Source organism: Muntiacus reevesi, chromosome 1, assembly GCF_963930625.1.
Source record: "Muntiacus reevesi chromosome 1, mMunRee1.1, whole genome shotgun sequence".
In the NCBI taxonomy this organism is placed as follows: domain Eukaryota; kingdom Metazoa; phylum Chordata; class Mammalia; order Artiodactyla; family Cervidae; genus Muntiacus; species Muntiacus reevesi.
This window is the reverse complement of record NC_089249.1, coordinates 191,002,447-191,027,445: the sequence shown is the minus strand read 5'-3', so window position 1 is coordinate 191,027,445 and position 24,999 is coordinate 191,002,447. Positions and strand designations below refer to the sequence as shown.

The window sequence follows — 24,999 nt, the reverse complement described above, 5'->3', positions numbered from 1 at the left end:
TCGCCTTCCCAGCACCGTTCAGGCCCAGAGCCTGGGGGAGAGCGCTTGGCTACCCTTGTCTCGGCTCCCTTGGGCAGGTACTGACAGCTTCGCCCTCCACGGCCCTTCTGCGGTGTTTTTGTTTTCCCTTCGCCCCCCAAAAATATTTGAACCAAAAAGCCTCTTTTTTTTTTTCCTCCACCCACAGCAAACTGAAAGGGCTAGTGAACCGTGATTCAACAGAGCGAGGGCGCCTCTTTTCTTCCTTAGCATTAATTAACTCAAGTTCGTTAGGACGTTGGGTCTGTCGCCCACAGTTTTCTCTTGTGTGTGCTGAATCGGGTCATAGAGGGAGACTTCCCATGCAAACAGTTTGTGTTGGAGCTGGAGGACACAAGAGGGGGAGAGAGGGTAAAAAAGAAAGGGAGCCAGTGAGGGATGGATTGTGGCCGAGGGGTGGGCACAGTCCTAAGCTCTGAGCACCCTGGTGCCAGCCTCCGAAGGGGCTCCACACCAGGGGAATGAGGATTCTCGGATTTCCTTGGCAGTGATCCTGATGATAAAATAGTTGGGCGGCGGGAGACAATGCATTTTGAGGGATTGAAAAATGTCTTCCTTCCAACTCCTAAAATTGTACATTTGGGGGAAACCGCTTCCCTGAACAGGGCCCGCCCAGCTCCCCGAGCCCTCGGAGCAGTGAAAACCTTGGGCTGTTACCGTCCTGGCCACCGGCTCTCTGCCCCAGGCTCTGGGCACTGCCTGTTGCCACAGCAACTGCAAGAAAGAGGTTCTCTCCGGGCCGAGGGGAGTGCAGACCAGGCAGAGGGCACCCGGAGCTCAGAGAAACCCCCTCTTGCCCTGGCCCTTTGCTGCTGTGGCAGAGGCAACAGTCCCGGCCCAACAAGGGGGTGTGAGGGCCGGAGCCCACCAAGAGGACCTGTGAAGGCCGCAGGAGTTGCCTCCAAAGCACATTGGCAGCGGTGGGGGAAGGGAAAGGACCGTCTTCCCTGGAGGATCCCCAGGCTTTTTCTGGGGTCGCTAGTTGGCGGCCAGGCTTTGGGTTTTCAGCATTCTGCTGTTTGTTCTGGCCTCCCCTCTTGCCCTCCGGATATTTCCACAGTGTGCTGGGCGCAGACCTCGTCTTCACGTGCCTGTCTCCTCTGCCCGTGCCTCTTGCCGGTTTTTCAGTTCTCCTTTAGCCAAAGTTGTGAAGTTGGCTTGTGGGGTTCTTCCTTCTTCCCCGGTCCTTGGTCACCAGGAGTGACACTTTGCAGACCCACGTGCTGGGTGGGTGAGGCTCTGGCTCCGCACTGCCCTTGCCCTGTGAAGCCCTCGGCTGTCACCTGTCCTGGGTGTTCTCATCTTCGGAGGCGCCCACCCTCCAGCAGCCCCTGGATGGACGACTGGGCTCTGACCCTCCCGGCTTTTACATCCGTTTGGTGATACAAGGAAGTTTCAAGCTAGGTGGTGAATTAAAGACAAGGGTTTTGCTTCTTCTACTCTGTAAACAATGAAAGTAAACAATTTCCAGTTGCACTAGGGAGAATACACTGTCTTCCCCAACACCTCCCTTCCCACTCGATTTTATTCAGGGCCAGGAGGGAGAGGGGAGATGTGCCTGGAGCAGGGTAGTGTTCGGAGCCAGAACGAGGCTGCCTGTTGGCCTGATCCCAGGCCACCGCTCCGGGTTTGTAGTCCTGAGGAGAAAAAGAAGGGAAGGAGTGGGGGTCGGTTTATAGGGGAGGAGAGTAGAGTACAGCCTGATTCGGAGGCAGGCCTGGTCCTAGACCCAGCCCGGGGTGTGGGGCAAGTCCACTCAGCCAGCTGAGGGTGCCAGAAAACCCCGTCCGGGCCCGCCATTCCTGAGCAGAGGAAAACAGGCCCAAGTCAGCCAAAAACCCGCTTTGTCCAAATTCTCCGAGCCGCCTCGAAATGTGCATTTTCTGGTTTCCATGCTTGGCGGTTCCAGAGTCTTGGATGACTTTACTCTGGCTGCAGAGCCCCTTCCTGCCTGCCCCCCCAGCAAGGGGAGGCCCCACCCACCTCTCAGATAAGCAGCCAGCCCCTTCCTTTTGCTGCCTACGGTGGTTCTCTTTCCATTTCTGTCGGGGAGTCGGGCCACTGCTTTCTTGAACCCCTTCCGTGGAACAAGATGGGAGACTCGCTCAGAGATACGAAGTTGGCTTCTTTTCGGTTCAGACCAAGCCTGACTTATAAAATCCCAGGAATTAAACTGGCTCATCAGGGCTCTATCTGTGGCCTTTTAAAATTTCTTGCGTCTTTTTTCACTAGGCTGCAGATATACAGTAGTACAATGGGCCCTGATATGTCTGGTAAATCCCAAGTAGGTTTTGTGAGTCATTTGCACTCTTTGCGTATAGTTATCCAAATTAACACAGACAGATATAAAATTAGTATGTGTCCAGAGTCTGAAAGAATAAATCAGCCTTAAAGAAGGCAGGATGTAGACAAATAGAATTTTTTTTTTTAAAATAAGGTGACCACCAAACAGTGACCCTGTTTTTAAAGATGTCACTTTTTTGCACTTCTAGATGTTTCACTCTTGGCAGGTATGTCGGTTGTAAAACCTGTCTCAGGCTGGGAAAATTATTTTTTTTCCTTGAAGATTTTGAATACTGTCTATATGAGTGAGATTCTGTTCACATTTCCCTGTTTCCCCTCAAGTAATCCACAAGGCCTCATTTGTTCTGTCGATTTTTAGAAAAACGACGCATTTAACTTTCTCAAGCTCGAAGCAGTCACTTTAGCTAGTTTTCCTTCTTCCTCATCATCTTCTTTTTCTCTTTTTTGCCCCTGTCCTAGAGTCCTTATCTTTTCTCCTTGCTCATTTTTCCTTTTCAGCTGTGTCCTCTTTCCTTCCTTCTCTGTCCTCCCTTTTTGTAGTTTTGGGCCCAGCTTGTCTTTCTCAGGATTGGTCTTCCTTCTCTCTTTCTTTCTCCCTCTCCCTCTTTTTTTTTTTTTTTCCCCCGTGGCCTGTTCATTCTTTTTCTTTTGGAGGCACATTTTTCCTAGTGATGGCTAAAACCAGCATGGGTATTTCAGAAATGTTTCCGTGAAAACTGTTGCTTTAAAAAAAATCAAATTCTATATACGTGACAGTAATGAGAGAGGCCTTTCTCTAGCAAAGGCAGAAAAATTCCTTTCCACAAACTAAAAGCTCATGTGAATTTTAAAAGTCTAATCTCTGACTTCTCAGATTTTTGTTTTAAATGAGGGAAAATACCTTCCCCTCAAAATTTTGTGTAAGTTTTTTCCTTTGTTGTCTTTAATTTTCTTCTTTTGCTTACTACTCTCTCACCAGCATCACTGGCTTCCTTACCCCTTCGTTGCTTTTTCTCTCATTCCCTTTCTTCCCTCCCCTCTCCTTCTCCTCCAAGGCCTGCCTGTCCCCTTGCTCCTTCCAGCCCCTGAGCCCTTGCATTTGTGGGTGACTCAGCCCCGGAGAAGCCTTGAATCCTCAGAGGGTGTGTGTGTGTGTGTGTGTGTGTGTGTGTGTCTTGGCTCTCTTTGGGTTGCAGAGTATCTGAGCTCCCAGCCGAGACCTGAGACCAAGGAGAGAAGAGAAGGGACAGGTAATCTTCCAGAAGGAGCCTCTCTGCTCTCTTAACAAAAGGGGGACAGTCCCCTTTTGTCTGGGGTTTCTGAAGGGCGTGTCCAGGACCCAGAGCTGCCACCAGTGGCATTCAGGAGGAGGGGGCTGTAGGCGTGGGGCATGCCAAGTGTTTCTCACGGAACCTGAGCGATTCTTCTCCGTCTGCCCCGCAGGAGGGAGAGAGAGACCTTCTCACCACCCTCCCCTGGCTGCTCACCCAGGAAGGCCTCCCTCTGAAGGAGCAGGGTGAGGGGAGAGTGCTACCTTCAAGGTGGCTGGCCACCCCACCAGCAGGGCAGGTGAAGGACAAATGGTGATTGGTCTCCTTCCCCATTCCTCTCCTTGGAAGCTCCAGGTTGCTCCTCCTGTTAAGGGAGAGTTGAGGGGGCATAGTGGGTCCCCAGGATCCACTGAGACACTCCACTGGTCGTCCGGGGACCGACACTTTTATGTCCAGTCTCTCCACCATTCCATCGACCTTTGACCTCTCCCTTCATCCAGGATCTTGTCCTGTTTCCCTAACTTCCAGTGGAATCCTTCTACCTGTCATCTCCCCTGCCACCTGCCCAACTGTAACACCAGGATTCAGAATTGACCCATGTTTAGCGCCTGGCAGGGTGGTCTGTGAGAGGGAACATGATAGAATTTTTCAGGAGGCTCATGTTGGCCATTTTCTGTTTGGTGTCCAATATTTAGTATGAATCAAAATACCAGAAAAACACACCATGCCAAACATAAACTCACTTGTAGTTTCTACTGTCTCATCTTAACTTCATTTATTTATTTTTTGTTTCATCTCATCTTGAGATGAAGAGGCAAGGTTTGGTATCTCATGTTACTCAGTTAACATCCTTGGCTAATTGGACCAAAGGTGGTTATTAACGTGATGTTAATTATTGAATGCCTCCCTAAGAGGCCTGTCTTGCAGTGACACCTGCCTCTTGCTCTCTCACCTCTAACTGTTTCTCTCCGGCCGCCCATGACCTCACTTCAGGCCAGTCAGGGCCTGGCCTTGGGTACCAGGTGCTGGGTGGCGCCTTCCCCATTGTCTGGGTCCAGCAAGGGCTCGGGGCTGCATGTTTTGTTGGGGCACACGCCTTGCTTTCTTCGTCGAATCTTTCTGCTGGGCGTAAAGGCCACTGAGGGTTTCAGATGGGGAAGAAAGTGGCGAGAGTGAGCAGTGACCTTCTTTCTGTTGCCAGCTGAGGGCTGAGCCTCACCTGGGGAGAGGACAAAGGTAGGAACTGGTTTCTGAGAAGGGTCAGCCTCTCCCGGTCGGTGTTAACCTCCTCCTCCGCTCTTCCATTTCTTTAATAACTGTCTCCTTCTTAACTGCTTTACAAAGGCCTAAAGCTTGGCTGCTCAGGAGCCCCTACCCGAACGGACCCAGCGGAGACTTCCACACTCCTGGCTCCCCTCCTCCATACTCCCCTTCCTGCCTGGGAGGAAGGCCCATAGCAGGGGTTCCCCGGGGAGTGCTTTCGGGTGACTCGGTTTCCCCAAGGCTGTGTCACATTTCCTGATAGAGCTCTCTTCTGTCTTGTTTTCTTTCTTAGATCCCTCCTTCCCTCAGGTTTCTTATTTTATGCTCTTATACCTTGCTCCGTATGGCTTGGGCCCTTTAATCTGAACAGGGCATAGGTGAGTGTTCACCCTCCTCCAACCCAGGAACTCTAAACAGAGCAAGTGGAGCAGGCGGAGCTGGAGAGCGCAAAGAACTAAGAGTTTAGGAGGTGGTGGTGGTTCGGGGGTGGCAAGGCTCAGGGTCTGGAAGTTGTGTCCACCTTCCTGCCTTTGTCACTCCCCCTGGAGTTGGCTGTTGTGTCTGTGGCTGAGTGTAGTGCTTGTCAGCCGAGTGCTGTGACAGGAGGCTATTTTAATAAACTTGCAGTTTCTCGATCGGAGCTGCACTGCGTTGGCATCCCTCTTCACCGCTAATGGAGCGTGTGTGGCTGGGTGTGGGCCGAGGGAGGCACCGAGCTCGATGGGGGCTGGGGAAAGGGAGGCCGGGCAGTGCTGGGGGCCTGCCTCCGGGCCTGGGAGCGCTCCGGTGAGCGCCGCCAGGCTGGGGGAAGGGGTGGCCGCACCCTGGGCGCCGGGTCCCTGCCCTGGAAGTGCTGCTGGCATCGACACTTTCCAATCTCTCTTTCTTCTTCTCTTTCTATTCATAGCACGGCAGGCAGGCTCGTGTGTATGGCCGGGGAGGAAAACTTCCACTCGCCCCTGTGCGTCCCATAAATAAAAAAAGAAATAGAACCAGAAAAAGAGTGTGCGGGTCTTAGAGAAAGAGACTGAAACCAAAACACAGAGAGAAGGCGCAGCTGCTTTCCCCAAGGCCTTCTGGGGCTCCCGCCTGCCCGCCAGCCTGCCCGGAGTCAGGCCTTTATTTATTTATTTTTCTGGCTTTAAAAAAAAGTCCCAGTCCCCCTCAACCCCCTTCAGATTTGCTGGGTGGCCACTGCCAAATGGACCCGAGTAGGAGCCTGGAATGAAAAATTCATAACTGCTGGACTTTGCTTGTTCATTAGACGTGAACTTGTCGATTGGGCAAATTGTTTTTGGTCTCCAACTGCCGGGGGCTCTCCCCACCCTCTCGGCTCGCCCGGTTCCCTCCTCCCCTTGGACGCAGCCATTGGCTGCTCGAGGATGTCTCTTTGCCAAATAGGTGGATCCTTCTCTGTCTCCCTCCCCCCTTTCTCCCCCCCACCCTTTTTACTGGCTTTGGCACCAGCGAATGGATGGGGATTGAGCATGAAAGGGGAGAGAGAGAGGGAGTTTGAGAGAGAAAAGAAGCAAAAAAAAAAAAAAAAAACCAACCGAACCAGCGCACACACATACACACAAACACGCACACACTCATACAACACACACACACACACACAGCCCCATCCACGTCCTCCCTCTCTCCCTCTCTCTCTCTCTCCTTCCCTCCCTCCCTCCCTCGCTCCCTCCCTCTTTTGCACGCTTCTGCCAGCGACGGTCTGCAGCCGGTCCGAACTCGTCCTCTTCCCCGGGAATCTGTGAGCTCCCCCTCTGCCTGCGATCAGGCTTAGAGGCGGAGGGAGGCAGCCCGAAGTTTACACCCCTGTGCCGCTGCCAAAGCCGAAAACCTTTTTCTTCAGCTGCCGATTCCCCCCCACCCCCGTTTTTGTTTTTGTTTTCTTTTGCACAGGGGTGGGGTAGGGCGTGTTGTGTGTTGGGGGTGGGGTGGGGTGGGAGGTAGGTTTTTGACTTTTAAATTTTGCATATTTTTCTCTTATTTATTTATTTTCAAAAAAGCTGGAAGAGGATGCACAGGGGGTGAAACTGAAAAAAGAAATTTTTTTTGGTTGGCTTTTGTTTACCTGGCATGTGTGGTAATCGACTCGCTCCCTCTCTCTGCTTGCTATCCCTGACCTTTCTTTTTGCTCCTTTAAAAAAAATATTAATTTCCCCCTTCTGTGCAGTGGAGCATGGGGGGGGAGGGGGAAGGGTTTGAGCATCCACCCAAGCCCGGCCCCTAGTCCCCAGAACACCAATAATAACCCCCTTTAAAACATTTACCTTCCTCCCCGCTCCTCCCCCGCCCCCTCCCCCCACCCGCCCCCAACTCACAACTCTGTTGAGTCCAGAAGCTCAGAATCGGGCGTTGGGCTTTGCCGGGTGCTTCAGATCAATGGTAATTATTTATTTTTTTCCAGTTTTATTTTTGTAAACAGAAATCAATTATTATTTAAACTTCAAACAAGCAAACAAGCAAAAAAGAAAAAGAGGAAAAAAAAAAAAAAAGAAAACCAAAAAACAAAAAGCGAGAGCCCGGCCCTCTGTCACCTGACTGAGTGGGAAAGAGGGTGAAGGGGTCAGTGGGGACGGGGTACTGGGTGCCCTCCGTAGCTTTTAACCCTACTGTGGCTGAGACCACCACCTTATTTGTGCTAACAAGAAGCGTTTTGTTCCTTATGACTGTGGTTAACATTAGTATTGGTGTCGATAACAAAGCTGAAATCACATATTTAGGATTTAGATCTGATTTAAAAAATGCTGGGGTGGATGTTCCAATCGGAGCAGAAGAGAGAATGAAAACAGCCTGGGGAGGGGGAAGCCAAATCCTTCTCCTGGCTCGCTGACTCGTGGATGTCATGTTCGCTCTTCTGGGGGTGGCCAAAAACCTACCGGTGTCGGGGCGAGAAGCGGCCCTCGCCTGCCCGCGTGTGCGTCCACGGGCATTCGTGCAGACTGGACTCCGGGCCGGGGCGAGCTGACACGAGTTCGAGACTGCATAGAACATGGAGATGTCATGGGCGCGACAGAGCCTGGCGGGGATACCAGCAGCGTGTGTGTGTGTGGACGGCAACGTTGTCTGTGCGCGCGTGTGTGTGAGTGAGTGAGGGAGAGAGAGAGAGAGAATAGGTGTGTGCTCAGGCTCTGGGTGTCTCTGTCTGGCTGCTGAGGCTGAGATGGGAGCGAGCGGCAGGCTAGGCTGGTGGCGGCTCCAGACCACACTTTCCTAGAACAATTGCAAGAGAAAATTGTCGTGGGGGGGGGGGGAGGAGGAGGAGAAGGCGATTTTACTTGTGCCCCCTTTCTAACGCTTCTTTTCTCCTTTTCTCTTTCCCCCCTCACCCCGTCTTCCCCTCCTCCCGTCTCCCCTCGCCCCGCATGCTCCCGGCTTGCCGCCTGCAGGATGAGTTCCACCCGTTCATCGAGGCGCTGCTGCCTCACGTCCGCGCCTTCTCCTACACCTGGTTCAACCTGCAGGCGCGGAAGCGCAAGTACTTCAAGAAGCACGAGAAGCGGATGTCGAAGGACGAGGAGCGGGCGGTGAAGGACGAGCTGCTGGGCGAGAAGCCCGAGATCAAGCAGAAGTGGGCATCCCGGCTGCTGGCCAAGCTGCGCAAAGACATCCGGCCCGAGTTCCGGGAGGACTTTGTGCTGACCATCACGGGCAAGAAGCCCCCCTGCTGTGTGCTCTCCAACCCCGACCAGAAGGGCAAGATTCGGCGGATTGACTGCCTTCGCCAGGCCGACAAGGTGTGGAGGCTGGACCTGGTCATGGTGATTTTGTTTAAGGGGATCCCCCTGGAAAGTACTGACGGGGAGCGGCTCTACAAGTCGCCCCAGTGCTCGAACCCCGGCCTGTGCGTGCAGCCACATCACATTGGAGTCACAATCAAAGAACTGGATCTTTATCTGGCTTACTTTGTCCACACTCCGGGTAGGTTGCTCTCAATCCCCCCTTCTCCCTCCGCCCCATTTTATTTTACTTGCTGGCATTCTGTTTATTGTACCTCTTCCTTCCAAGGGATCCTCGCATGTACACACCAGGGGCCTAACTGGTGTACCCATTCTGCTGAGGCCTGCAGCTCGTTTGATGTTCCCCTTTCCCTTCTGTTTCCCTTCACTTGCTCTGTTCTTCCTCCTTCGCTCATTTGCCATGTTACTGATTTGATTTTCGTGCTTCTCCATCTTTGGAGGACTCAAAAGACGCTGCAGGTCCTAGGACTGGGGCCAGGACGCCTGTGAATTACCCGCGATGGTGAGAGTTTGTGAGAAACACAACCACCATCACCAAAAAAAAAAAAAAAATCTCTCCTTGCTCTGATTTTAAATGAATCAGAAAAAGTATTGGGGAGCAAGTACCGGCTTTCCTGCAGCTTTCCCTCAAGTCCTGGGGAAAAGCCAGATTTGGCACAAGCGGGGTGGGCAGTGGTTCGGTGGAGAGAGGGACGTGTAGAATCCTGGGATCTGAAACAGAATGAATAGAAAAGAGGAAAGAAGGCAGAGGCTGGCAGATTCTGGGGCCCAGATGCCCAGGCGGGAGCTGTTTTGGCTGGGATTTGGCTGACGGAGAGGAGAAAAGTCATTCGATTTCATAGAGAGTGAAAATGAGCAGAGCTCCCTTGCGCTCTTCCCCTTTACTGCCCCTTCCCCTGCGGGTCTCAGCTGAAGTAGTGAGACCCCCCGGGTGGATGCCCCAAGCCCCAACACCTCTGCTGGGGGTGGGGGAGAGCAGGCATTGCTGTGGAAGAGGTCTTAAAGAAACAAACAATCAAAACTCTGTGAAATCTCCTTTTTCTTTTGTGTTCCAAGTAGTTCCACCTCTCTCTCCTCTTTGCTTTTCCAATTTCACCCTGCATTTTGGGTTGTGGTGGTTCAGTTCTCCTCTGTTCTTTTTTTTTTTTTTCCCCTCCCTACCCTTTCCCTTTTTATAATTTCTTTCCGCTTTTGTTTTCTTACAAATTGAAACAGAGATGGCTGGTTAATTTTTAGCCTCCACTCAGCTACGCCCAATTTACTGCCGCCTTTGAAACCTAAACGGGCGGCACTCTGTGATTAAGCAAGGCAGAAGTGTGTTTACATTATGCCCAACCAACTTGTAATGAGAGGGCTACCAAACCTTTCTCTTTCTGTGTTTTTTTTTTCCTTTCCACCATTCCAACCTTTCCCCCTCCTTTCCCCCTTCTTTCTCTCTTCATGCGAATGTAAGAGAATGTGGCTTAACTTCAACTCTAGTGAATGTTCTTTCTCCCGCAAATATGTGTGTGTGTGTGTGTGTGTGTGTGTGTGTGCGCGTGTGTATCTTCCTTCCTGTTCATTCACAAAAAAGAAAAGCAACTCACTTTTCTGCTGTGGTTACCCCCTTGCCTGTTTGGGATGTTGGGAGGAGAGAGATGACTTAATCTAGAAAGGAAATTTTGGGGCACTTTCAGTATTGCGTCAGGATTGAGGACTCAACTCGGATTAGCACTAAGAGTTTATATGTTGGGAAACTCAGGAGGAGGAAAAGGTGATATTTTAGGCCTCTCTTCTTGTTCATTCTCTCTTCTGAGAAGTGGCTTTGGTGGTTGGATGGAGGCAGGGGACACCACCCCCCTCCACCACCACCCCCCATTGTATTTCCCTCTGTGGACCTTTCTAGGCCTGTACCTGGCCTTGTGTGACTATCACAGCCCCCTCACGAAGAATGACCAACTGCTGGTCCTCTTCCTTGTTCATCTATTTTCTTTCTGGAAAGGAGATCAAAGCAAAAATTAAAAGTTATTCCCTGATTCTCTGTGCAGCAAATCAGAATGGGAGGTAGTGGTATTGGAAGTGGGTTGGGGCAGGCTTGAAGACCTGAGCTTGTGTCTGTCAGATAGCTCCTCTGGGGGGGGGGGGGGAGGGTTCTGTACCTTTCAGTTTTGGATCTAGGGCCTCTAAGGTGAAATCAATACCCATCTTCCTCCTGAGCCAGCTTCCTCTACCTTGATCTGTAGCTGGATCCTGTAGCAGAGCTGTTTCCCTGACTTCTTTTATTTTAGGTTGTATTTTTTACTGCTGCTAGCAGGGGGCCAAGGTAGGGTGAAGTATGTGTGATGGAGACCATTTCCTGACCAGCCAGCTGGCTCCTGGACTGACCAGACAGGTGTAAGGAGAAGGGTGGCACCCCTACTTGCCCACTAGACATAATGAGAAGATTTTCCCAGGAATATGAGTAAATCCATGCCCATCACATGTAGTCGTGGACCCCCTCTGTCCCAGCTGAGGCTGAGTTCCTTGACAAAAGCTGAGTGGAGAAATGAGGACATTTTCTTATAATTTGTCAACAGTTCAGGTCCCTGGACTCCAGATAGTTTTCAGGAAGGTAGGAATTTTGTTGCTGAAATTGCTTTAACTTGAGGGCACCTTTCTGAGGGAGTGAGGGTAAGTGGATATGGTGTGGCCTACCCATGGGCCTTGGGTAAATGGCTTGAGATTGCATGAAGTGGTGGGCATGACTTTCTCTCCAAACCTCTCCAGTTTACTTACAAACGTCTTCTCCTGGCTGAGCCCCCAAACAGTGCCAGTCCAGTAGTACAACCTTCCTCTTCCATGTCCATGCAAAGATCTACTCAGTAGGGTGCCACTTGTTCCTTCCTTCCAGTATAAACCAGGGTTGGTGGCTGGGGCGGCAAAGGCTCAGACAAGGGTTACTTTGGATTCTAAAAGAAATGCTGTCCTTCCCTTCAAATGGGCCGACGAACCTGATCTGGGCTGAACTGGTGTGCCAGGTTTGATGACAAGCAGACTTGTGATGGTAAGCTTGGGGGTGTGGCTTCCCCTGCAAGCGCCATTGTCATCCATCATCCAAGGCCCTTGTGGGCCCTTGTTTTGTCTCAGATGAAGCTTTAAGAAGTGGCATGGTTGAGAGGGACTGAAGGACGAGTGTATGTGACGTCAAGAGCCCCACTCCCAGAACACAGGGTCCTAAAAGGCCACTCAGAGTGTTTTGCACCCTTCATGAGGGTGACCTTCCTGCTGGGTACCTTTCCCATTCAGGAGGGGATGTTGAAGCAGAATCGGGTCAGAGAGTACTGCCATGGGAAGGAGGTTGTACATTTTTGATGGTGTCCTTCCATCCAAAGGGGGTGTCTCAGGGCAGTGGCTGGAGACAGAGGGGAACCTGGGGCCAGGCGGAAGGATGCTTGAGTAAGGAAGGGTGGCTGAACTGGTTTGGAAGCATGGCTATACTCTCCCCAAAGCTTCTGCAAGAATCTGAAGGTAAACGGGCATCTTCAGACCATCCTTAATCTAGGCCTCCATCCTAGAAAAGAAAAAATCTGAAGGTAATAAAATGCTTTACTGAATGAAAACGTCAGCTTCTCCCTGCCAGATCCCTCCAACAGGCCCACAGTGGAGGCCCATTAAGTCCAGTTGTTCAGGGGGTGGCTCTTTTCTTTATCTCTGCTTTTTCACTACAGAGAAATTTATACATAGAAGGAACTCCCATCACCAGTGCCAGTTTATGGCTAGTTTCGATTTATCCACAGCCCCTGATGCCCACCTACTCTGGGTTGTTTAGAAGAAAATCCAGGCCTTATAGCTTCTCCTGTGTTAATATTTCTACACATGTTTCTAAAGATAAAGATTCTTAAAAAATGGAAACATAATATCACTATCACACTGAAAATGATTTCTTTGGCTGGTCCGTGTTCACATTTCCCTAATAATCTCCAAATTTTGTTTGTGTAGATCAGGATCCTGATCAGGTTCATGCACTAAAGTGGGTTGCTCTGTCTTGGAAGTCTCATAAGCTCTAGGCGATCCTCCCCCTCTTCCTCCTTCTTCATATTGGTTTCTTTCCTGGCAGTTGTTGGGTTGTTGTTGTGGAAGGGACCTGATGATTTCTCCTGTAGAGTTTCCCTGTCTGGACTCGGCAGGCTGTGTTCCCCTGCGTTGGTCAATGTGCTGCTCCGAAAGGAGCATCTGCCTCCCTCCTTGCCTCCAGGTCTGGGGACAGCTGGGCCTTACCTGTCGCAGGAAATGGGTTAGCACCCAAGGATCTGTCCAGGTGAATTTTCCCAAGTGCAGAGTTGCCCTTCTCGGTGTAAGAGCTGCCTGGTTGTCACTGTCTGCTTCAGAGCTTGGGCTTTTCAGTGAGTGCGGGTTCTCTGGCCCAAGCGAGGGCTTCCTTGGCAGCGGAGGGCACTGGCCCACCATGTCAGCCCTGCTGAGATGTGGCCGGTGCTAGTGGCGTCCCCCAAGCCTCTGCTGGATGCCTGGCCCCCTCTGGTGGCCCTGGTGTGAGTGCATGGGAGTGGCCAAGGGCACACCAGCTGCCCTCTCCGGAGGCCTTGCTCCTCCTGAGGCCCCGGTGCCTTGTCACCCATGCCCAGAAAGGCCGCTGGTCTGTTTTTGAGGCGGCACCATCTGGTGCCAGGGTTGTTGAAGACTGTGTAGCCCAGTTACCAGATTCCTAAAACCAGCAAGATACACCCGTGTAGGGTTAGATGCCTTTGAGAGTGTCCCAGAAGAGATGTCACGGTGGTTCGAGGATCAGCTTCCGTCATTGTAAAAGTCTTCTGTTCAGCTAATTCAGAGGATGGTTAAAGGGACTGAACAGCTAACACGTAAAGGTACTGGCACATAGCAGGCAAGCAGTGGATGACGGCTGCTGCGATTCTGATGTTACAACTCCCTGAGCCCTAGGACATCTCCCTGTCACCTTTACCTATTGGTTTTATTTCTGCCTTTAAGGGTCGAACGAGGTGAGAGCTCATTTTTCTGTAACACAGAAGTGTTTCAAGTGCTGGAGACAGGGCTCATAGTTCCTCTCCACCCCTCTTCCCAAGAAGCTGTCGCTTCTCCAGGGCAAACGCTGCCAGTCTCTCACGCCTCCCACATTTGACACAGCTCCTTGCGCACTTGCCATTTTGGTCATCACCCCCTGGAGGCCTCCTAAACTGGAACGTTCTATACTGGACACGGAAACTCCAAGTTCGAGCAGATCCCAAGGTAGCCACACGATCTGCTAGGCCTTCCAGCTACGTATTTTGTGGGGCCCAGTGCAAAATGAAAATGAGGGATTCCTGGTTCAAAATGATTAGGAACTACAAAGAGACGATAGATCATTAAACCAAGCATTGGGTCTGCGTGATGGCCTAGGCTGCATACCTGAGAAGCCTGCCCAGGCCGCCTTTACTATGATCCTGTGACATGGGGTCCTTGGATCTGGTGGTGTGAAGGGATAATACAGTTCAGGCTGACTTCCGAGGGGGTGACCCCAAAGAAGAGATTGGAGACGCCCAGACCCCCCGGGCTGGTCTCATTCTAGGACTCTGTTGACCATCTGCTCTTATCCCCTTTATCCGTAGCATATCCCTCCAACCAGTCAGGGGTCCCCGCTGGCTGCCATGTGCAGGGGGTCCTGGTGGAGTGCTCACTGTCAGGGCTGAGTTGGAAGCTGTAGCTCAAGGGGAAAAAAAAGAACTATCTTTGTCTGAGTTTGAGCTGGCAGAGTTCGGCCCATGAATAAGCCAGAGGGGACCTGGGAGCCTGAGCATGGTGACCAGCTGTGCTCCACCACCCACCCAGAGGAAACGGGGCAGCTCTGTAGCAGGAGGGCTGGGGGCCAGACGTGTGGAAGGACTTCCTGAGGCTTCAGCTTACTTTCTGGCACTGCAGGAAGATGGTTGAATTTTCTTTATTCATGAAATACATGCACACTTGGTGAACCTTCTGTGAGCAAGGTTCTTCTGAGGATGAGAGACTCTTGCCTGTGGCCTGCAAGGTTTGAGCAAAGGTCCCCTGATAATTTCTAGAAGGCACCGACCTATAGATGTGAACAGTGATCCATGCCAGAGGCGAGGGGCGACCCCTCAGGGCTTCACAGGACAGCTCCAGGTGGACTGTGAAGGAGGAGGCAGGGCCCATCTCAGCGCCTTCTAGAGTTACAGGAATCTGGGATGCTGAGGAAGGTAGGCCAAAGGGGTAGAGGGTTGTGCCCCAGTCCCCCTCTGTCCTGGCGTCCTGCAGCCGCTGAGCAGAGAAGGTACAGCCAAACATCCCCCTTTCTGCCTTGGGAAGAAGGTGTCTCCCTCCCCACCCCTTTCTCTTTGCCCCGTCAGTCCCACCCCCACCCCACCCCCCTGTCTCAGGAGCTGCCACGCTTCAGTTATTTTATCCTTCAGTGTCCGATTCAGAAGTCCTTTCAAAGGCCCCAGCAGTGTCAGCGCGGTGCTCACACAAAAGGCCTCTTTGATTTCTTGTTTGTTTTCATTTGCCAGTGGAGGGGGAGGGGGCAGGAGAGAAAGAGCTTCTGGGTTTTAAAATTTTTATTTGGGTTGCTTCATTCTCAGAGGAGTTGGCTCCCAGGAACTCTTTTCTGAGTGAGGGGCTCAGAGGCGGGAGGCAGCCTTCTGGGGAGAAGCCTGGGACGGGGTGTGGGCACTGCCTCCTGAAGCAAGAGGGGTTAGGATACAGTCGCCAGTTCAGCTTCACATGTTCTGCGTTAGGCCCGAAGGTGGGAAGGGTCAGCTAGGAGCCCTGCTGCTTGTGTAAGGACAGGTCGGAAGTGCCTGGCATGGAAGGGACACTCCCCCTATGAGCCGCATCCCCAGCAGCGGTAGGATTTGCATGGTCCTGAACCTTGACTTTGCAATTTTCCCTTTATCATGCCTGATTCTGCCGTGGCCTTCTTGGATGGATGGGAAGGGGATGGGGGGGGTCCTTTTAACATGTGCACTTCTTGGAAACTCTTAGCACTCTGGAATACAGGTGGGGGCTCCCCACTTTCCATCTGGGAACTGGGGGGCTGAGAGGTCTGCCTTCCAGCCGGGCATCCTGCCGCAATGGTACACAGGCCCAGGAGGAGCCCTGTCCTCTCAGGCTCGCATGTTCACCCCATGCCTCTGTCTCCACGTGATGACTGGCCTCTGAGATGGTGCGGCATGGGTACCCCTTCCAGAGGCTCCGGCCCACGGCTCACGGAGGGCAGGCTGGTTCTGGCTGACAAGCAGGGAGCTGAGACTGAGAGGGGAGGAGAACCACCAGTGCCCGTGGTTTGGGACCACAGATGTGGTGATCAGCGCCTGTGTGGGTGCATAACTTTAAGCTCATGTGGGCACACCTGATGTACCAGTGAGAGGGTGCAGCTTGTTGGCCGCTGTGTCTGTGTGGAGCCTGGTTGCCGGGGCTGGGGAGGAGAGCGCCGGAAAGCGAGGCTTGGGCAGGTGGTCACGGGCGTCAGCAACAGGGAAGTGTGCCCACTGGGTGAGGGGGGCTCCGCAGGCCTGCTTGGCAGACGGAAGGAGGAGGCTGGGGGGCTGAGAGATAGATAAATATAGCTGATGGCATTTCTCATGGTAGGTTTTTCTTGGCACTGAGGGCACCGTGGCAAACAGTACGACGAGCGCCTGGCCCTGCAGGCCGCCGTCGCCATTTTAAGCATGTTTGCGCCGAAGAGTTGTTGGCATTAGAAAAGGGTCCCAGCCGCCAGAGGGGTGGCGGCGGGTGGGGGGGGGGTCGGCTGGACTGGGCCTCACCCCCTCCCCACCCGGGTACCTGGGTTCCTTACATTGTTTGTATACATGTCTAATATCTGATTTTCTGGGGGTTTAAAAAACTACTGTCGGGTTGCCCTTTGTGGGCCTGTTTTCCAAGTGACTTGTGCCCCCAGCAGTCACCGTGGCTGATGGGCTATCAGTGGTGGGGGGTGTTCTGGCTCTTTTCCTCACTTTTGATGTCTTAATGACGACCTGGCATGCCACTGCGCCAGGGTCAGGGCCATCAATTTTTTTTTTTTTAATTTTTACCAGAGCATAGTTGATTTACAATATTGTGTTAGTTTCAGGTGTATAGTAAAGCGTATCAGTTATACTTACATAAATATCCACTCTTTTTTTCCCCACTCCTTTTTAGATTCTTTTTCCATATAGATGAATACAGAGTATTGAGAAGCGATCTCTGTGCATCATTCGCTGTTAATTTGGAGGACATCGATAACTTAAGGGACACTCCTTTGTCCAGGCTCCCAGTGACCTTTTGTTCCCTGTTGGTGGAGGAGAGGGCACACCTGTGGTCTCCCTGCCCTGCTTCAATTCCATTTTTCCACTGAAGGTCCATTATGGTCGAGGCACCGTGTTGAATCCTGTTTGCGTGTTAACCACCCAAATTCTTAACATCCATTCTGATCTTAAGCCCGCGTTCCCAGCGGTGAGCGTGTGCACTCAGGTGACACACACAGGGGTCTTTGTGTGCAATGAGGAACTGGGGAACCAGACGCAAGGACCTGGGAGGCTTCCTGGAAGGTGACCTGCTTGAACTTCACCTTGAAAGACAGTGAGGAATTAGCTCGTTTTTGTCAGCTGGCTGCGCCTTTTCAGCTTGTCTGGGGCTGATTCCATCCTCACAATGGTTGAGTGATATAGGCAGGGCAGGTATCATTATCCCCACCGTACAGAGACGGGAACCCGGTGTGGCGATGTCAGGGCGCTCGGGTTGCACAATCAGTTTCTGCAGAAGGACCCAGGTTTCCGGTCACTGAGCACCCTGGCTTCCCTCTGTGGGCTTCGCCGCTCCTTGGACGTCATGGGGATTGCTGGCCTTGGTGGAGTCTCAGAGGAGAAAGCTGGGCAGGTCCCCATGATCTCCCTTGCTCTCCAGGAGCTGAGACTGAGGGGCTGGAGCCCAGCCTGTGGCTCAGCTCAAGGGCTCCCCCAGCTGCTGAGCGTGTAGGGTGGAAACAGACCGCGGGAACCTGGCCCATCCTTGACAGTGGTCTCTGTTCCTACCAGTCAGCGCCCTGCCTCTGACCAGAGAGGCAGCATGCTAGCATAGACCAGGCGGGGGAGGTCGGCTGGACACCCCCAGCGTGCTCTGGCCAGCTCAGCTTCTTGGCACCGCGTCCTGGGGAAGGTAGACTGTGCAGGAAGTCCAGGTGTGCGGCCAGGCAGGCTTGGCTGCACCTTGGGAATCCCTGATCCTTGCTCAGTCACGCCCCTTTTTCCTGGGAGTCTGCTTGGAATTGCAGTTTGAAATAAGTGAATATAATTATCCTAATTAACCAGAAGATCGCTGGAAGTTTTGCAATAATCTGCTCTTCATTGCCTTTTATGCTGCTAAATTCATGTAGACTCTCCTTCTTACCCGTTTTTGAAAGTTTGGAAACTTCAGGGTTATGTATATAAAAGTCCTCCAACGTGCTGAAGTGGGCTGGGTGTGAGAGAGGATAGCTCACTGCTGAAGATTTTCCTGTTTCCCTGATGAAGAAGATAGGGACTTCACCTCTTAACCATTGAAATCAGGTCCCATAGAGTAGGGTTTCCCAACCATGACGCTGTTGACTTTGGGGCCAGATCCTTCTGTGTCATGGAGACAGTCCTGTGCATCATAGGGCGATTAACATCTCTGGCCTTGACTCACTAGATACACCCCTCGCCCCCGCCCCACATGCGACAACCAAAATGCATGCTTGCCAAGTCGTTTCAGTCCTGTCTGACTCTGTGTGACCTTATGGACCGTAGCCCACCAGGCTCCTCCGTCCATGGGATTCTCGAGGCAAGAATACTGGAGTGGGTTGCCGTACCCTCCTCCAGGAGATCTTCCAGACCCAGGGATTGAACCCACGTCTCTTGCATTGGCAGGCGGGTTCTTTACCACTGGTGCCACCTGGGAAGTTCGACAACCGAAACACTTTCTTATGTTTCCAAGTATTCCTGAGGGCAGATTTGCCCCAGCTGAGACCCTCTGGCGAAATGGAGAGATTTGGACAAAACGTCCCCCAGATTCACCTCTTGCCTCTCTTCCAGTTTAGGACCTATTTATGTTTTCTCGAGTGGCAGCAGAACCTCTGAGCCCTGGCTGTTCACCTGCCTGTCCTGTTCCATTTGTCCCTTTCTTGGCAGAAAGACCCTGGACTAAAACCACCTGGGGGCTCCTCTCCCCTTGGGAATCACGAGTGCCGCTCCGAGTCTCCTGCTGAACATCCCCCCTGACGTTTTACATCACAGTCTGTGTGCCCAGGCTGCTGTTGCGGGAATGGGAACTGGGACCTGCGACTCAGCTGAGCCAGGCCTGTGGGGAGAGCCAGTGGCCACATCAGGCCCACCAAGCCCAGAGACAGGCGTTTTGTTCTGCAGCATGGGATGCGGAGACTGGAAGTGTAGCCTGAGCCTTGGCACGGCTCTTTTTAAAAGAAATATTTGATTTTTCTTATTATGGTAGTAAGACACACTCTTTTATTAGAACTTCAAACAACAGGGAAACGTGAGGGACAGGCTCTCGAAACCACCCTCCTGTGCCAGAAAGAAACTTACTTTCCAGATCTGTGTAGGTTCTTGTAGTTTTTCATCAGTTAACTTCTCATCAAACCACTTTTAAACACAGAGGTATCTATTTTAAGAGCGGATGATATGTTTAGGCTAATTGAATTGACTCCATCGTGTGTTATCGCGGTCTTAAATTTTCATGTCCCCTGCCCATTCCACCCGTGTACCCCATCACCCCAGGTGCAGAGCCCCTGTCCTCTTTTTCCCCTGAGATGACAGTTTCTATTTGTCCTTCCTGGGAGCAGGGAGACCAGCAGAGCGTGTGTTGCCATCCGACCAGCCAGGCTCCTGCTCTGGGGCATTCCTGCCGGTGGTGTAACGCCAAGGACGATGGTGGCAGTCAGGGCCCCTGCAAAGCCTGGCCCCTGCGGGGTGATGAGGGAAGGAGGAGCCACTGAGAAGTGGCCTGCCTGACCGTGCCTGGCTTGGCCCCAGCCCTTGCCTCTTTCCAGCTCTTTCCTGGAGGGCCAGGGTGCTCCTCTGCATGGGGCCAACCCTCTGCCAACTGGCCTGGCATGCTGGAGGCTTTTCTAGACCCTACAGGCTCCTTCCAGGGGTGACTGCTGCTGGTTTTTTCCTTTCTTGAAATGGAGAGTGAAGTGTCTCTCAGCCTTCCAGGAATTACCCCATCATAATTCTTTGTGTTGGGCTCAAAGATAGAGCAGGCAGAAGTGTTCTCTGTAAGCCAGCGGCAGGGACAAGACAGGAAGAAGGAACCTGGATGGAGCTTTGCGGCTGGGGCTGATGGCCTTGGGGAGGTTGTGGATGACAGCCGGGAGCAGGGTGACACCTGCTGACTCCTGGACCGGGTGGAGTGCGCGGAGAGATCCAGAGATCCCTGGAGGCGGCCTGCAGGAGGCCTACGGAGTGCAGCCTTGGGGAGTGTGTCCTTATTACGCCTGCAGATTATATCCCCATTAGTGTATAATTATTATGTAATGGATGTTATTGCATAATGGCAGTTATATAACGTGTGGCCCAGAATACGGGGCGGGGGGGCATGTAATAAGTGTATATCCTCTGGCTATAAATAGTCACCAGCCCAGCACTGAATCTGTGGTCACACCAGAGCCACCTTATAAATACCCAGCGCTGGGCTATAAATTTCTGAGCCGTGATGTAGGCAGGCGTGATACCTAGCTAAGGAGGGGTGGGAGGGCCCTGCAGCCCCACCCCCCACATGACATCATTGTTTCTGTAGTAACAGACGGCTCCCTGGGGGACCAAATGAAGAGAGGCCTTTAAAGGGAGGAGGCAAATGGATAGAAAGCTTTGGGAGGCGGCGGGGTGGGGTGGGGGGCTGCTAATCCTGAGGTCTACCAGGTGGGGTCCCCGGTGCAGTGTTCAACCAGTACTGGGGAGAAAATTCCATGTCCTTTCATGTCCTCTCTAGAGGGTCTCGGGTCCTGTCCCTGTGTCTAGCAGCTCATGTGAGACTCAGCAGAGTGCTGGGGAGAACAGGAGAGCCAAATGGTCTTTCTCCATCCTCCCGCCTCCTTGGGGGTCTCTCCACAGCTCCAGGGCCCGCTTGCTGAAGGGGAGTTGAAATGTGCACCTACCAGAGCTCTGCACCCCAGTTCTGTCCTCGCCAGGGTGGGGCCGTTGCTTCTAACAGACGTTTTAGGTCAATTTCGGCCTTAGTAATATAAAAAATATGCGAGCAATTTGGCGCATGTCTCAGAGAGCCTCGTGGAAGTCATGGCCGTGGGAGATGGTGCTCAGAAAGGAAGAGGTGGCAAGGAAGATATTTTGGTCCCAGAAGGATCTGTGGGGTGGGATGTCATCTTTTCAGGTGTGTGAGAAGTGGTTTCATACACAACAATGAAGAGCTGCTGTTTGCATCCCTGAAGATAGAGGAGGAAATGTGTTTTGATGGCAGGTGGAGGGATTGAAGTTAGTTGAGAGGGAGGAAGGGTGGGCGGCCTACTTGTCCCCATTTGCCCAGGAGTTTCCTGGTTTCAACGCTGAAAGTCCCTTTTCCCAGGAAAGCCCTTTGTCCCCTCAAAACCAGGATGGCTGGTCATCTGAGAACATGGTTTCCCACCAGGGCTGGTTTTGCCCCTCAGGAGCATTTAACAGCTGCTGTGGACGCTTTTGGTGTCACAACCAGGGGGGGGTGCTGTTGGCATCTCGTGAGTCAGGGCGCGTGCACGGGACAGTCTCTCAACAAGGAACCACCCGGCCCCAAATGTCACTGTAGATCTTCCTTAACCTACAATCGAGCTGCATCCTGATAAACCCGTCATAAATTGAAAATACTGTAAGTCAAAAATGCTTTTGATACACTTAACCTACTGAACATCATAGCTGAGCCTAGCCCACCTTAAACGTGCTCAGGACACTTCCACTAGTTTACAACTGGGCAAAATCATCAAACACAAAGCCTATTTTATAATAAATGGATGAATATCTTACGTAATTTATGGAATACTATGCCATAAAAAAACTGTGAAAAACAGAAAGTGGAAAACAGAGTGATTATATGGGTTGTTCTTATTGTTTAGTCGCTAAGTCCTGTCTGACTCTTTGCGACGCCATGGATTATAGCTCACCAGATTCCTTTGTATGTGGGGTTTCCCAGGCAGGTATACGGGAGTGGGTTGCCATTTCCTTCTCCAGAGGATCTTCCTGACCCAGGAATCGAAGCCATGTCTCCTTTAGCTCCTGCATTGGCTGGCGAGATCTTTACCACTGAGCCACCTGGGACGCCCGATTACAGGGGCGCAGAAAGGTTGTAAGTGTAACGGCTGTTTACCCTCCTGACGGCCTGCTTGACTGGGAGCTGTGGCTCACTGCCACTGCCCAGAATCACAAGAGTACCAGAGTATACTGTACTGCATATCACTAGCCCAGGAAAAGATTAAAATAAATCTTAAAACTTCTTATTTTACATTGGAGTATAGCCAGTTAACAGTGTTGTGATAATTTCAGGTGACCAGCAAAGGGACTCAGCCATACCTAAGATCAAAATTTAAAATTTGAAGTATGATTTCTACTGCGTATTGCTTTGCACCACACTGTCAAAAATCGAGTCGAGCCATCAGAAGTCGTGGATGGGCTGTAGTGGTGAGACGGAGCAGCCCCGCCTTGGAGGTGGGTGAGCAGAGCCTGCGTCTCTCCTCACGACGGCCCTCCCCTGCCTGTGTTAGCAGAGGCCCTCAGCCCCTGCCGGGCCTCCTCTCTGGATTTCTTGCAGCTCTGTATGCTGTGCTTTGATTGGTTGTGTGTAGGGTTCTGGAGCTGGGAGACCTTTTGGGGGGAATCATGGGGCTTCTAAGAGGGTCTTTTTGCCTTCTCAAGGCTCAGAGTCCCTTTGCAGTTAAGATGGAGGTGGAGCTGAGAGTAAGCCCCACCTGCCAGTGTGGATCTTTTGCCTGTTATTAAAAAAAACAATAGTAATGAAAGAATCATTAAACAGTGATCCCTTATTGCCTATCAAAGAGTTTGCAAGAGGCAAGACGTGCTTGCTTCCCACATAGACCTGAGCAGGCCACTGCAGCCTCCGGGCCATTGGGCCCCCCGAGTGCACTTGTCCCAGGAAGAGAACTTGTCTCCACAAAAACCCATTTCCCAGCAACCAGGGCCAGCCTGCCACCCAAAGAGACCTCACAAATGGAACAGATGAAAGAGCGTGTGAGGTTTTACAGAAATTTGGATTCTAAGCTACCTGATGTCCTTTGGAGCAGATTGCGTTTTGCACGGCATGCGTGGATTGTGCTTGCAGGGTATAGCAGAGTCTTTCTTTCTCACCCGTGTTTAGTGCCTGTTTAGTTTACTACCTGGCTGCAGCTTACTTGGTCCCCACTGGCCCTGACCACATGTAAAGCATGGCCAACTAGGTCATCATTTTTGCTGGCCTGGGACAGGGCCCGCAGATGGTGGCCAGAATGGCGGTGCAGTGGTCTGGTCTGTGCCGGGGAGTTGGCGGGAGCAGGAGGATCAGCTGCCCTCTGTGTGTGTTGAGCCCAACTTTTGAGTGTGGACTTGGGATTGAGCAGCTAATGAGCACGGGTGGGAAAGCAAGGCCCATGGGTTTGCAGGCAAGTCTGGCCTGCTGCGCCAAGGAGAACTCTGTGGGGAGCAGTGCTGGCTTTGAACACAAAGGCCATTGCTCCACAAGAGTAGTAATTCTCGGGGCACTGCCAGCCCGAGAGGTATGGCCAAATGAGAGGCCCCTGCCCCAAGGATGGCCCAGAGTTCTCTGACTTATTCATGGGCAGAGTTTCAAATACATGCATTAAAAAAAAATTACCCCCCCCCACACACAGTCTGTTGTAGCCATGCTGCTGCCCAGGAGTGTCCCTGGCCATGTGGGACAGTAACAGGATGATGGTCCTGAAGCCACCGTCTAACACTAGATTTTGAAACTTGGAGATTCATTAATATAATTACTCAAATGCCAGCCTGACTTGGCAGGGCCTCCTGAATTGTGTTTCTCTCCAACCAAGCACTCCGGCTGCAGGGCCGTCCCTGGTGAGCCAGAGCCCTGCTCCCTGGTTTGTGGATGGTGGTTGCAGGCATGTGTTGACTTCCCCAGTGCACCCTCCCTGGGAGAGGCCAGGCATTCCCACGATGCCAAATCCTGCCTTTATGTGTCTTGTCACGAGACAGGTACCTCTGGAGAGTCTTGTGCAGGAGTGAGCAGTCAGCTGGGCGAGGCCTTGTTTGAATGCAAGCTGGACCCAGGTTTGGCTGAGGGCCGGGTAATTTTGCTCCTCTGTGACACTTTGCACTTAATTTTGTAGCTTTCTTTTGCTAAGCTGGAATCTTGGAACTGGGACTATGTTTTATCTGCCTTGGCATCTGGCTCTCACCCAGTGTATAGTTTTATACAACCCCATAAACCCATTTTGAATATTGAATTACCTTCAGATGGGAAGCAGCCGACAGCCCATCCCATCCTTGAGATGATGCAAAGGCACGAAATGGCATAAAAATCAGAGATGGGGCTGATAAAGGACGGGAGTGGGGCCAGGGAGAGTGGTGGTGTGCTTTCTGTGTGGGCATCATGAGGAGAGAATGCAGACAGGTGAGGAGTGATGGAGGCTTCTGAAAGGCTGGAATGAATGTGGCAGGCAAGTGGGAAGCTGTGGGTTAATGGATTGAAAAGAACTTGGTTTCTCAAAATATGTGTTTTTTTTTCCCTTTTTGAGAATGAGAATAAGATGTCAGGAAAATGGGGAAGGAGCTTCCCTCTCCCTGGCCCTCTTGTTAGAGGGGTCACTGCTGGGGGGTCATAGGCTCCAGCTTGACCTGTCCTACCCTCACCCAGGCCTACCCTGTGTCTCCGTGGCTCGTCCTGACAGAAGGGGCAAGGCCTGTGTGCCCCCCAGCTCACCACCGCTGCCAGCTCCCAGCCCACAGGCGGAGGGCACTCCTCCCGGGCCAGACCCTCCCCACCGTGCCCTGCAGCACAGGGTGGCCGGGAGCAGCCTCAGGGCGTGGGGACTGTTTGCCTTTCGCTCAGGGGTCTCCTCTCATCCCCGCCCCTCTCCCCAGAAGCCCCGACCTCCAGGTTCCTTGTGTGGCTGCGGGTGCAGACACAGACCTGGCTCTGCCTGCCCGCTCCCTCCTGGGGACCCCTCAGGACCAGACCTCCTGGGTTGGAGATGGCTGCCGCTCCCCAGCTGGTGCTTTGCTCCCAGCTCCGGTGGCTAGATTTGGTTCTTAACAATGAATTATTAAAGCAACATGAACAGTGTGTTTCTCATATACTCACACACGCAGAGTCACTTCTCTGAGTTGATTCTGAAGTCGATTCTGCCATTGCTGCCCCTTCACTGGCTTCAGACCTTAGAGTCAGTTCTGTTAGCTTCTGAGTGCATTCCCAGCTCTCCTCTCTCCACCTTAAGAATCTCCAGT

The 24,999-nt window shown here is 52.2% G+C and overlaps 1 protein-coding gene across 5 annotated transcripts in view; it reads left to right on the top strand.

Moving 5' to 3' along the window:
* NFIX (nuclear factor I X) overlaps positions 1-24,999 on the top strand; it is a 97,418-nt gene that overhangs the window by 19,728 nt on the left and 52,691 nt on the right. For 2 of the 5 annotated variants that reach the window (XM_065917641.1, XM_065917643.1), the window contains one exon: positions 8,255-8,786. In XM_065917641.1, coding sequence (XP_065773713.1) covers positions 8,255-8,786 — 532 coding nt within the window. Of the gene's footprint in view, positions 1-6,826; positions 7,251-7,721; positions 7,911-8,021; positions 8,090-8,254; positions 8,787-24,999 lie in introns of those variants that run through there. The other 3 variants (XM_065917642.1, XM_065917640.1, XM_065917644.1) reach the window with 3 other exon arrangements.